At 51.3% G+C, this 11,637-nt stretch overlaps 6 protein-coding genes across 6 annotated transcripts; 2 read left to right on the forward strand and 4 right to left on the reverse strand.

The window, feature by feature from the left end:
- Window positions 1-251: 251 nt before the first annotated feature.
- Window positions 252-1,197, reverse strand: PV05_00222 (uncharacterized protein; the record flags this gene model as incomplete). Its single annotated transcript, XM_013465095.1, has 3 exons — window positions 252-544; window positions 621-969; window positions 1,030-1,197. The coding sequence occupies 3 exons, from the start codon at window positions 1,195-1,197 to the stop codon at window positions 252-254; spliced, it is 810 nt and encodes a 269-aa protein (XP_013320549.1).
- A 317-nt stretch (window positions 1,198-1,514) lies between these two features.
- On the reverse strand, window positions 1,515-2,922 carry PV05_00223 (uncharacterized protein). The gene is made up of 2 exons (XM_013465096.1): window positions 2,339-2,922; window positions 1,515-2,269 (listed from the first exon to the last, which is right to left on the reverse strand). The coding sequence occupies exon 2, from the start codon at window positions 2,233-2,235 to the stop codon at window positions 1,639-1,641; it is 597 nt and encodes a 198-aa protein (XP_013320550.1). The 5' UTR covers window positions 2,236-2,269; window positions 2,339-2,922; the 3' UTR covers window positions 1,515-1,638.
- Window positions 2,923-2,937: 15 nt separating this feature from the next.
- On the reverse strand, window positions 2,938-6,215 carry PV05_00224 (uncharacterized protein; the record flags this gene model as incomplete). The annotated part of the gene is made up of 5 exons (XM_013465097.1): window positions 6,051-6,215; window positions 5,926-5,980; window positions 4,272-5,853; window positions 4,089-4,204; window positions 2,938-4,042 (listed from the first exon to the last, which is right to left on the reverse strand). The coding sequence occupies exons 1-5, from the start codon at window positions 6,118-6,120 to the stop codon at window positions 2,938-2,940; spliced, it is 2,928 nt and encodes a 975-aa protein (XP_013320551.1). The 5' UTR covers window positions 6,121-6,215.
- A 725-nt stretch (window positions 6,216-6,940) lies between these two features.
- Window positions 6,941-7,608, forward strand: PV05_00225 (uncharacterized protein; the record flags this gene model as incomplete). The annotated part of the gene is made up of 3 exons (XM_013465098.1): window positions 6,941-7,017; window positions 7,118-7,292; window positions 7,369-7,608. 3 exons carry the CDS (start codon window positions 6,941-6,943, stop codon window positions 7,606-7,608), a joined length of 492 nt encoding a protein of 163 aa, XP_013320552.1.
- A 293-nt stretch (window positions 7,609-7,901) lies between these two features.
- On the forward strand, window positions 7,902-8,670 carry PV05_00226 (uncharacterized protein; the record flags this gene model as incomplete). Its single annotated transcript, XM_013465099.1, has 2 exons — window positions 7,902-8,279; window positions 8,326-8,670. The coding sequence occupies 2 exons, from the start codon at window positions 7,902-7,904 to the stop codon at window positions 8,668-8,670; spliced, it is 723 nt and encodes a 240-aa protein (XP_013320553.1).
- A 754-nt stretch (window positions 8,671-9,424) lies between these two features.
- PV05_00227 (uncharacterized protein) lies at window positions 9,425-11,076 on the reverse strand (the record flags this gene model as incomplete). Its single annotated transcript, XM_013465100.1, has 4 exons — window positions 9,425-9,857; window positions 9,887-10,305; window positions 10,405-10,473; window positions 10,657-11,076. The coding sequence occupies 4 exons, from the start codon at window positions 11,074-11,076 to the stop codon at window positions 9,425-9,427; spliced, it is 1,341 nt and encodes a 446-aa protein (XP_013320554.1).
- Window positions 11,077-11,637: the final 561 nt, after the last annotated feature.

Here is an 11,637-nt window from a genome sequence, read left to right on the forward strand (position 1 = left end):
GGCGTTCTGTCCGGTGAGCTGGCAAAAGTCGATGTGAGTGCAGACTACACTTGCAAGATAGTCGAGGCCGGATGAGATGTAAAGAGAGCGGGTAGCGAGGAGCGAGGAGCAGTAAATGTGACTCTCCTTCAGGTTTTGTCGGGAGCAGATGCTTGAATATATTCCTGCAGGGCTATAAGAGTAGCTCTAGGAGGGTGGTATTTGCTATATAGGAACATTGCGGCCAGAGCTCCATTTCGGCGGTCCTCGTGTCATCCCTTCAAGGCCGCTTGGATTTCTTCCACGAGCTGGTCGACGTCGACGGGCCCAATCTCGGGGCGACCAGCCCACTCAGCTAATTGGGATACCATATCTACAACAGCCTTGACGCTATTGACGGAGTTCCCAATACCTAAAGTAGCCTTTATATGGCTTTTAGTCTGACGAGTGGCTCCCAAGGCCATGATAGCCGTGGCCACGACAAGGTGCGACTCCTGTGGCTGGAAGACCTCCTCGTTCGCTTTCGCGATAAGATATCCCCACGTAACCACCTTCGAAGTCGTGACTATTTGGCCATAGATCAGCGCTCTTCGATCTTCGGTGATCGATCCAAGTGGCAGATAGAAGGAGGTGGCACTCACATAGGTCCGTGAAATATCTGTCCATCAAGGAGAAGATGTCCGAGTTGCCCACACCACGATAGATCCTCGCACGAAGTTCGATCCCTTTCTGGACGTCGTCCTCAGTAATGGTCTTTTTCCGAAGACTCTTGGTTGATGCATATCGGGCCCCCTTGCGTTGTACAACTCCGATCATGCCATAACATGCTGGTATACATGTGGGGAGACCCAAATAAGGAAAGATGATTGTAATGGCTTCACGAAAGCGCAGAAACATGTACTCGGATTCCTCGGGCGTGGCAGCCGCTGTCAAGTCATCGAAAAGTCGACCAACGACGTCTGCACGGCCGACGGCACAACAAGCTGCAACCTTTGAAAAGTTAGTAAGATATCGAAGCGAAAAGGAGAAAGCAAGGGACTTCTCTCAGACAATCAGAGTGTTGGCAATATGTTTCAGTTCGGCGTGCGAGGAAGCCAGGCGAGATTCGAGGCCGAGAAAGAAATCTTTATCGTACGGCTTTGAGCCAGGCTTCAAGTTGGTGGAGACGTATTTCTTGTCCCACTGAGACATGAATTCGTCTGTTTCCCATGTCGCCATGATTGCAGGGCCTAAGAGAACTGGAGACTCCTAATTTCTTCAAGAAGGATGAGGCTGTCGTTGGATGTGAAGTCTCACGATGAGAGTGATTCGAGAGCAGTGCACAAAGGATAGTAACTTAGAACCGGACGATCAGGTCAGGAATGGTACCCGGAACTAATAAAGCAGGTCACGCATATTGCGGATAAAGAGGAATATGCCGCGGAGTTCGGGGACCAACCTGGCATTCTTTCGGCGTGAGACAATTGCTTCTCCTTACGATGCCGTATACTTTGTATCAACGCTTGAGCCACTAACCGGTAAGCGACCCATTTGCACTTGGCTTCATTCATATCGTAACTTGTAAGATGCGCTTCAGTTTTAGGCGTTTCACATCATGTACTGTAGGACACAGAACTGAGGAAATTCCTGCTATATCAGCCAGCCCTGCTGCTACAGACTTCACAATGTAGATTTCGCCTGATCGTAGACGATTCTATTGACACAGCTTCCCATGTGCTGAATTTTCACTTCAACAACATCACCATCCTTCAACCATGGCTTGGGATCTGGCATGCCCAGAACCACTCCATCTGGAGTCCCTGTCATGATGACAGTCCCTCTCTCTAGGGTTGATCCTTGGCTCAAGAAACTAATGATATAGGCAACATCGAATAATAGGTCGTTGGTATTCGTGTCCTGCCTGATTTCACCGTTGACTAAAGTCTGTAGTCTCAAATTGTCAGCCGCCCCTGCGACGGCAGGCGATACCAGCATAGGTCCGAGCGGTGCAAAAGTGTCGAATGACTTTGCGTAAGACCACTGAGGCACAACACCGCTGTATTCAGGGTCACGCTGCCACGTCCGGGCAGACACGTCGTTCGATGCCAGGTAGCCCGCGACATAAGAAAGTGCCTCTTTTCGTGGAATGTTCTTCCCAGTTTTGCCAATAACGATGGATAATTCACCCTCATAGTCAAGATTCTTTCCCTGGGCTATCGCCGGGACCATGATATCATCATCAAAGGCAGCGATTGCAGTAGCAGCCTTCATAAACATAGACGGATATGGCGGTGGCTTACGGCCGGTCTCCCTGACTCGTAGGAAGCGTCAGTACACCACCATCACACCTGCGTACTCTTTGCATGATGGAGTAACTTACTATGTTTTGTATAGTTCAGACCTATACATTTGAAAACCTTCACGTGTTTCCGGTCCAGCACGCCGAGCAAACGGGCCACTCTGACCTGCTCAGTCGTACGATGAAGTGCAAAGGGATCATCACCCTCAAAGCGAGAAGCGTACAGTTTGCCTTGCGAGACTAGAGATTCCACGTCATCCTCGTCTTGGATGCATGCATCACCATAGGTGATATCGCCCGCCTCGTCGACAAATCTGATGAGCCTCTTCCATTCCATGGTGTGTAGGGTCGACAGGAATAACTTCAAAGGTCGTTCAGCACTTAGGACAAACGGTATAAACAACCGATCGATCCCGTGATGCTAGCTACGGGAAGGGCAATGGCATGGACTCAAAGTCTCTGGAGTGCGGACGCATGGGGTCGATCTTTCGCCCAATCTGGCCCCGGAGGAGCCCGGGATCAGACAACACCAGATTTCGGACGTCGGATTTGTGACCAGCGGACTTCTGGGGACCCCGAAGTGGAGATCCGAACTTACGGGACTTGCTGGTGATCTAAAGAATCAGGAATGGCTTGTCCGTTGGACTGAGGCCAATGCAATCCCGTACTGGGTGCAGTCATCAAAGAATCCATTCGCATCCATCCTGCTGCCGGTCTTCCGCTGGAGCGCGTGGTGCAGCCAGGTGGGGCGATTTGGCCAGACTATCAAGCTCGCCGAGCAGGGATTCTGCAAGATATGACATGTTCTTATGCCGTCTGAGAGGATCCGAACAGACCTGCAAAATTGTACTTGCATCGTCTACAGGCTGTAAGCTGCCATCGTCAGCAGTAAGACATGGTCTGCCCTTGTCACGTCGTAGGAATAGCTGCCATGTCGGATCGTCCGGTGGACATCTATCGATAGCAAAGTCGGACGGCTTGTCAGAACCTGAACTCTCAGGTCGCTCGATACTGTTTACCATACTAAGAGTCCAGAGAATGACAGCCACTCGATACAGCGCGGCTGGCCACCATAATGGACGTATCTCGGTGTCCATGTTGTGTATTATACGCATTATCTGACCGCAATGAAAGACGGCTTCTCGGGGTCTGCGCAAGGCGGTTGCAGACAACTGCGGAGTGACTTGGGGTTGCTTTGAGAACGTCCAGGAAAATTGCTCGATGTGCGACCAAGACACAGCCAACTTCAGGTTCAGAAGATGGTACAATATTTCCGTCACCTGTTTCAGAGCCGAATGCCTCGTGGTATTGGCGTCCAACCCACGAAAAACACTCCACCACGTCTGCAGAAGAGTCTTGATCTCTTCGAAGCGCAGTGTTGAAGACGTATGGCATGCAGTTGGAGGAAACCGCAACGGTTCAAGTCCCTTTTCGGAGAAACAGAGCATAAGTTCACATAACTGAGCAGTCAAGATGTGAATGGGATACAAAAGGAGACGCAAGTGGAGAACTTCGAGTCTTGGTTTCCAAAGATCGAGCTTGTTATCCAAAAGAGATTGAAATAGCTCTGGCAGTGAGGTTTGAGCTGGGACAAATGGAGTTTTCGTGTCCGCGTCTGGTCCACAAGCACTTGTCCAGCACTGAAACCAAGTTGAAGCGTCGGGAGCGAGCCAGAGATCGTCGCCGCCCGGCACAGCTTTCTCCAAGTCCGGGATGGTCAACGTTGGATTTTTGTCGCAGAGAATGCTGATCTCTGCGTCGACCATGACTAAGCTGTAAACGAGTCTACGAGACTATCAACGACGATCTGAAAGGTTGGAAGTCCACATACCTCGAAGTATACTCTCTCTCTAGCCAGGAATGCCAGAGCAGCTCGACGTCTGCTCCATCGGACAAAACGTACGGCGTAGTTGGATCTCTTTCAAAGAAGCGTGAGTGCTTCGACAGCTATTGTGAATAAGGTTTGTCAGACAATCCCTTCGCGGATTCAACATATTGTGATGTCAGCGCTCACCATTAAATATTGATGCATTTGGCCGAAACTTGACTCCATGAGCCACTTGTCGCCACTGAAGGCTGCTTGATAGGTGCTCAGCAAAGCACACTCGGCGAGAATCATACTCCGCGGGTTGGTGTTATCCTTGTCTAGAAGATGCAGCGTTGTCAAACGACAGATCTCGAGAAGGCCCATGGATAGTCGGCGGGCTTTGATGGCAGGGTCCCTCATGGCGCCATAAGCTATCATTAGCAATAGCATGACGATGGCAAGTTGCTCGTGCTTGCCGGAAGCGATCGCATTCGGATCGAAGGATCGTTTGTTGATCAGAGGATAATATGGCTCAAAGCTTGTCAAATACGTTTCGAGGTAAATATGTAATATAGGCGTTGGGGGTAGCATCAAGATGCTCGAAGAACTGTACCGTTTCAAATCTGCCATCAAAAATCGAGTCCCAGGGTTGGAGTTGACATTAAGCGAGTCTAGAGTTAACCGAAAAAAATTCTGCGCGGTTGCCAACATTCTCTCCCTCGTGGTTTCGGCAAGTCTGACATTTTCGAAGTATTCCTGTTCCTTGAAGTGTTGGGCTCTCCAGGTGGTAGTAGAGATGCTTGACCACGGCGCAGCATCTGCGTAGTTATCTCCTAGACGAGCGACGTTTTCGGCCGAGCGTGTAGGGGTCACCACGCTCTGGGTAGGAAGAGACGGAGTCGAGGAAGGAGGGTCCATTGGAAGAAACAAGGTGTGGAAATTTGGAGTAGCTGCTTGCGATGCGAACAAGCCCTCCCATCCCCAGTCGAACTGCGAGAATATATGGCTAGCATCCTCGAGAATGTTGGGCATACTCGTATCTGGCTGTGGCTGAGAGAACATTTGACCATTTGCTTCTCCGTGAAGTCCGCCATTCGTGGCATCATTGGTATTCTGGGAGTGGGTTGTTGAGGCATTTTGTTGGGGGAATAACGGCTCAAGGTCGAAGCCTTCCAAAATCGGCGTCAAAGATTGTGTTGTCGCATACGGTCTGCTGATTTGTCTTGAATCAGCCGAACTGGAGAGGCTTTGACGATTTTCAGGCCTTCTCCGGCAATTGTCGCTGAGCGATTGTCCCTGATTTCCAGGAGGGTCTGAGCCCGAAAGGTTCTGTTGCAATTGGGGAGGTTGAACCAACTGGTGATCAGTTGAAGTTAGAGAGCTTGATATCAGTGTCTGCCTCGCAGAAGTGGTCCGGTACAAATTGTGATCGGCGGTAGGCAAGAACGGAGCTTGGGTTGTTGCCTTGGTCGAAATCTCCAGAGAGTTTATTGTCTCGTGTCTGTCAAGTCTCTGCTGATCATCCGATAACGTCGCCGACACAGTGAGTCCCGGGTCAGTAGCTCGGGGCGGTCGAAGTGAAGTACGCGACTGGCAAGAGAGATTCTTCAGGCGACAACGACCGCAGGGCATTTGGCGATCACATTTGGTCTTTGTTTTAGCACAGTTTTGGCATGCAGCTTGCAGGCCTTTTTCAGAGGCATGAGAGGAGCTACGGCCAGACGCAAATTGCGCCGATCTTATTGTCGCCGTTTCGGAATGCGTGCTGGCGTGCTTTTGAGCGGCATCCCTTCAATTCCGGGTCAGAAAGAGGTCAAGAAGATGGCAGGAGAGGTACGAGGCAGCAGCAGCAGCGACTTACTTGCGACTGAAGGATAAGTGACACACATTGCATGTAAAAGGACGAACTTTCGTATCTGGGAGTAGTAGTATAATGGTGAGCCATTGGTCCAAAATGAAAGACAGTCAACAAAGATATGACCTTACGGATGAGGACATGACGTTGCAAATGCTCCGCCCGGGTGAACTCTCGGCCACAATATGTGCAGAAAACCATTTGCCATATAAGCCTAGGTACTAGGGACAAATCGTCTGAACGATACCTAGGTAGGTTGGGCTAAACTCGTGATGAACAATAGCCGTAGCGTGGAGGCGACACATGATGTTGCGAGTTACGGAGTAAAGGAGTTGACAATCTAGAACTAGTGTCGGGATACTTGCCTAGTCTAATACTTCCCGCCTCCTTACACTCAGTTACGGTGACTACATATAGCGGCCAGACTTTTTCTCTTATTCAGTTAGATTATTATCACAGCCTCGTCGGATCAATGTAAATCCGCTACGGGACAGATATGCCGTCGAATCTGCGCCGAGTCATTCTCTGCGTGCTGAAGTCTCTTGACGTGGCATGACATTACTATTTGACTAACCTCCTTAACCGGGCTCGAGCTTTTTGACCTTACCTATCATGAAAGCGGTAGAGGAAATCTAGACATGATTTGTTTCCCGGGAGCTGCAAAGCGCTCGGATGGCATTTTGCCGCAGTAAGCGCAACGTTTGGAGAACTCCGCGACGGTACCCGTTCGCGCGGCTTCAAGCCCAGGCCGGATCATGACTTACTATGGTATGGCCAGGACCACTGTAACCTGGGGCCCTTCATGCCTTCCCTCTTGAATAATGGCGAGTGGTCTGCAACAGGCTACTCTTCAAGCACCACTTGTAAGCCTAAACTGGTCTGGTTCTAAACCATCCAGTCTCCGGTTATAAGGAAAAGGATCCTTTGCCTCATTAAGCTTTCCTCCTTACGCGGCTTTGTTGAAACGGACATTGTGGTTCTTTTTCACGATTCATCGAGTGCTGGAGAAGAGATCAGTAAGATGGGGAAGAGGCAGATACAGCTGGCGTTCTTTGAAACTGCCTGTACGGGCAACTTTGTGTGCGCCGGGCAATGGCGGTAAGTTCTTCTTATTGCTTAAGACAGAAATATTTCAGATATGAAAAAAAAATTCATCGAAGGAATGGCTTTGCTGACCGAGGAATCAACCTTATGTTAGCTCGCCAGGAGAGATATCGTCCACGAAAGACCGGATTGACTACTACATGAAACTGGCTCAATTGGCCGAACGAGGCAAAATCCTCTGTGTCTTCTTTGCCGACTCATATGGCGGTAAGGAAGTGTATGGCGGCTCACAAGCTCCCCTCTTAAAGGCCGGAACTCAGGTCGCTCAGGTGAGTGTTCTCCTCTCGGACTGTTGCAGATGGGCTGTCCTTTCCCCATATCTCTCTTAATAACGCAACGAGTTAGTTGGATCCTGTTACTCTCATTTCGGCCTTGGGCATGGTCACCAACTCTGTGTGCTTCGGGATCACGGGTAGCACGAGTTACTTGAAACCGTACATGCTGGCCCGAACTTGGAGCTCATTGGATCACCTTACCAACGGCCGTGTCGGTTGGAACGTGGTCACCAGCTACAGCAAAGAGGTTGCCTTCGCACTGGGTCTTACTGACGTCGTTGCCCGACGACAAGCGTTACGAGATGGCTGACGAATTTATGGATGTCGTGTACAAGTACGTCCTTTCCTGTCATTTTGCTTTCTTCACCGCACGCCAACAATTGGCGGCTTAGAACGCGCGGCACGTGGCTGCTCGTCCACCAGACTTTGGGAGAGTTCGTGGGCGGATGATGCTGCGGTGTGGGACAAGGAGCAGATTATTGCTTACAACCCTGACAAAGTTCGCAAGATCGAACACGACGGTAAAGGCTTTCCCATTATTCCTGATGTCATAGGATAGAGTCTGATCGTTTCTTTCTCTTATTTTTAGGTCAATTTATCAAGATGTCAGGAACTCACCAGACGCACCCCTCACCTCAACGGACCCTGTCCCTGCTCCAGGCTGGCACGTCTCGCGCGGGACAGGCGTTCGCGGCCAAGCACGCCGAGGCAGTGTTCATGGGTGCCTTCACCCCTTCACAATTGAAGCCAAAGGTTGCCTCAATCCGGGCCTCCGCCGCCGAGGAAGGGCGGGATCCCCGCTCGATCAAGATCTTTGTGGGCATCACGCTGCACGTCGGTCGCACTCCCGAAGAAGCCCAGGCGAAATACGAGACGGCGCTCAAGCACGCCGACTACGTTGCGGGCCTAGCGCAGTGCTCGGGTCACACGGGCATCGATATGTCCAAGTTCCCTCTGGACGAGGTCTTCAAGCTGGAGGGCGTACCTGGCGAACAGTGTGATCCGTAGCGTGAGTGACAATTTCCAGGCGGCATCCGCAGGGAGTGGTGGCTGGACACCCCGTAAATTAGGCCTCAAGATCTCGACGGGAGGCATGCACCCGGCTCCAGTGGGCAGCGTGGAACAGATCGCCGACTACCTGGAGGAATGGGTCGAGTCGGCTGACATTGGCGGATTCAACATTTCGGCCGTGCACAACCCGGGCACGTATGAGGATGTGGTCGACCTGCTGGTGCCAGAACTACAGAAGAGAGGTCTGATGTGGGACGACTACGCCGTTCCGGGCGGCACCTTCAGGGAAAACCTATACGGCAAAGGCCAGAGCCATTTGAGAGACGACCATTATGGTCACACGTTCAAGTGGAAGGATTAGAGTGACCTTCCACCATTTCCCGGCAACAGGAAGAAAGAAAACGTAGACTATAATGTAGGCATAAAGTGGCTATTGTAGTTGGCATACATGATCTAGCTGGGAGGCATAGACCACTGGCCTCCAGCGCGCCCATAGACCTAAATTGGAGCCGCCTTGAGTCCCAGTCTGCTGTAACACCATCAGGATCAGCCCAACGTAGAGATATTGACGGAGAAGGACCATTTCTCCCGTGATCAGGGTTATACCCAGGCTTTGAATCTCCCGATGTCTGGATACCAACACTCAGAAAATCGCTGAGGGCGGCACAAGCACTTACATCGTGCCTGCATGATGTTTACTTGGTCGTGACATGGCCCACGACTAGACAAACTCTGGCCTCTCTGGGCGGTGCCATCCTACTTGGAGGATTTCAGGGATCAATTAATGTACATAGGTTGGGTGGGTGGGCACGTACGGAGTACAGTAGCTTGGAATAAGGGGCTAACCGGAGGAGTCTGTTAGACAGCGCGAGAATAGCGGCGAATCCCGACCGCAACAAGGGCCGAACGTGCCGGCAGCATCACAGACGGAAATGGCCGTGGGCCTCCCTTAGACGCGTGTTTCTGTTTTACAACAACTAGTCAATAAGCAGGCGAAGGATGGCGCCGTAGGTCTTAGAAGTGAGTCCCGGGACAACCCTGGTTAGTAAGGGTCAAAACTTCCGCTTAGGGCAGGCAATACATGTGGACACTATTGACGGAGGGCCCAATACATTTCACAGCCTCGGGCCACAGCAGCTTTGGGTCCAGTTGGCAGGACTTTCCTCGTCGTCGTACAAGACGCTCTTGTTCTGGCTCTGGATCGAGATGGCCACGTCGAGGCCTGGGTTGCCGGAAAAGAAATTGACGGGTTTCAAGCTGACCATCATCTTCTCGTTGGGCATGACTGGCCAGTCCTCGATGCGCGGGTTATGCGTGGAACCGAAGTTATGCCAGATGACAATGTCGGTGTTGCGCACGGACTGGGTCTTGCCTCCGCTACTGCGCTTCTTAATGGCCGAGGCGAGGCCGCCGCCTCCCGAGGACTGCATGATGTATTTGCCGGCGGGGAAATGGTTGTTGTCTTCATAGCGCGTCACCCATACTGCATGCTCGGCGAACTCGGAGTGCTTCGCATGGAATGATTCCGGCTGGGCGAGGAGCATCTGGCTATAGGCGGGGATGATCTTGAAGCCGACCGGGGATGCCGGTCATGGGGTTGATTTTCCGTTCGTTGATGAATTTGAAGACTCGCCTTGTTGTGATCGAGGTCTAACCCGCCCTCTCGGTTAACGATATGGCTTTCGGTCATGTATCCCACGCCGAAGGGGTTGTGAATGGATGGATCGTCGACCGGCATAGGCTTCGACTCTTCCACCACAAGTGAATTGTTGTAGCCGTCAATAGCAGGGTCGATCCGGAGACTGAAAAGATGTTGGTGGTACGGAGCGAGCACTCCCGGCGCCACTATCGTGCCGAAGGGATATTTGTCCTTGACATTGATGGCGGAGGGGACCGTGGACAGGATACCTGTGGCTTGAACCTCGAAGCTGATCGTGGCGTCTTGACCAAAGTGGAAGGCAAGAATATATTCGTAGTTGCTGACCGTGATAATCGTCTGCAACACGAGGATACGTGATCACGTCACCCCCGCATTCTGGGTCCGGAAGTTGGTATGTTTCCACAGAATTCCATCGTCCTGTTCGTGACAGCATACGACGTTTGGCATTTTCAGGGGGCTCTCCAGATTCAGTGTTATGCCAGGCATCGAAATAATTGATAGTGCCTAATTCGTAGTCAGCAAGAATGGTAGAGGAAAGGCTGTATACTACGTTGAAGAGGGTTTTGTTCACCGAGACAGTCACATCCTAACTTTAGGTTGTTGGCGTTGATTCCCGCACCGTCATTACCTAGGTCAAAGGCCGCTTTACGTGGATAGGGAGCTCGCTGATCGCCATAAGGCACAAACATCTCCGCCAGGGACAGGCGATAGAAGAGAACTTCGCCCGTCGTAGCGGATGTCGTGAAGAGTCAAGCCTTCACGATAGTTAAAGCCTACTCGAAATCGCCATTTTTCCCAGTCGATCCTCTGTCCGTGGATCTTGAAGGAAGCCCCTTCAGGCTGAACCACTTGGTATGGCGTAGTGGTGGTTCGAGGAGGCGGTCTCAAATCGGGATGGTATTCAGACATGGACGTAGGGTGGATCCGGCGGCGGTCAAAGGGATGCGATTCGTGGTGAATTTTCTCGCTGGGGGAAGCAGGCAAGCGATATAGCTTGTTAATTTGTAGCTTCTCAGACACCTCGGCGCATACGGCCATCGGGTAGGCGTAGTAATTGCCACCGGGACATTCCAGTAACCGGAGGTAGAACCAACACTGCAGAATCATCATGAGTCAATTCCATCGAGATGGACAACTTTATCCCTACCATTGTGATCCTCTCGGTCATGTCATTCGTGCCGTTCGTGGCGTACGCCCACGGTTCGACCACCACCGTGGCGCCGGCAGGGAGCTAAAGCCGACGGATTTCGGCTTGGGCTTCGTCGTTGGCCAGACAGGCCTGCTCCACTTCTTCGTGTACGAGGCATCGATGTAAGAATGCTTGCCCTTCTGGTGTTGCTAATGATATTTTGTTGCTATTGATATTTTTTGACCTATACGTTCCGGTCTATAAGCTCCAGCAACAGCCATACTTACGTTAGTTATGGTCAAGACATAAGAACAATTCAACTCCGCCTTCAAAGTGCGGTTGAATGCATGGTTCACGACAATGTTTCAATACTTTGTTGCTGGGGACAGCAATCGAATTTTCGTTGACATTTACTAATGGTAATAGTAATGAAGCAAGTCCTTCAGTGAGGGAAGCTAATATTCGCGTGCTACCTCGAAGTTAGGGGAGTTCCGGGACTGTGTAAGAATCCCGCGTTGCGCAGAGATATCACGGAGTAT

Source organism: Exophiala xenobiotica (genome assembly GCF_000835505.1).
Source record: "Exophiala xenobiotica strain CBS 118157 unplaced genomic scaffold supercont1.1, whole genome shotgun sequence".
Lineage (NCBI taxonomy): Eukaryota > Fungi > Ascomycota > Eurotiomycetes > Chaetothyriales > Herpotrichiellaceae > Exophiala > Exophiala xenobiotica.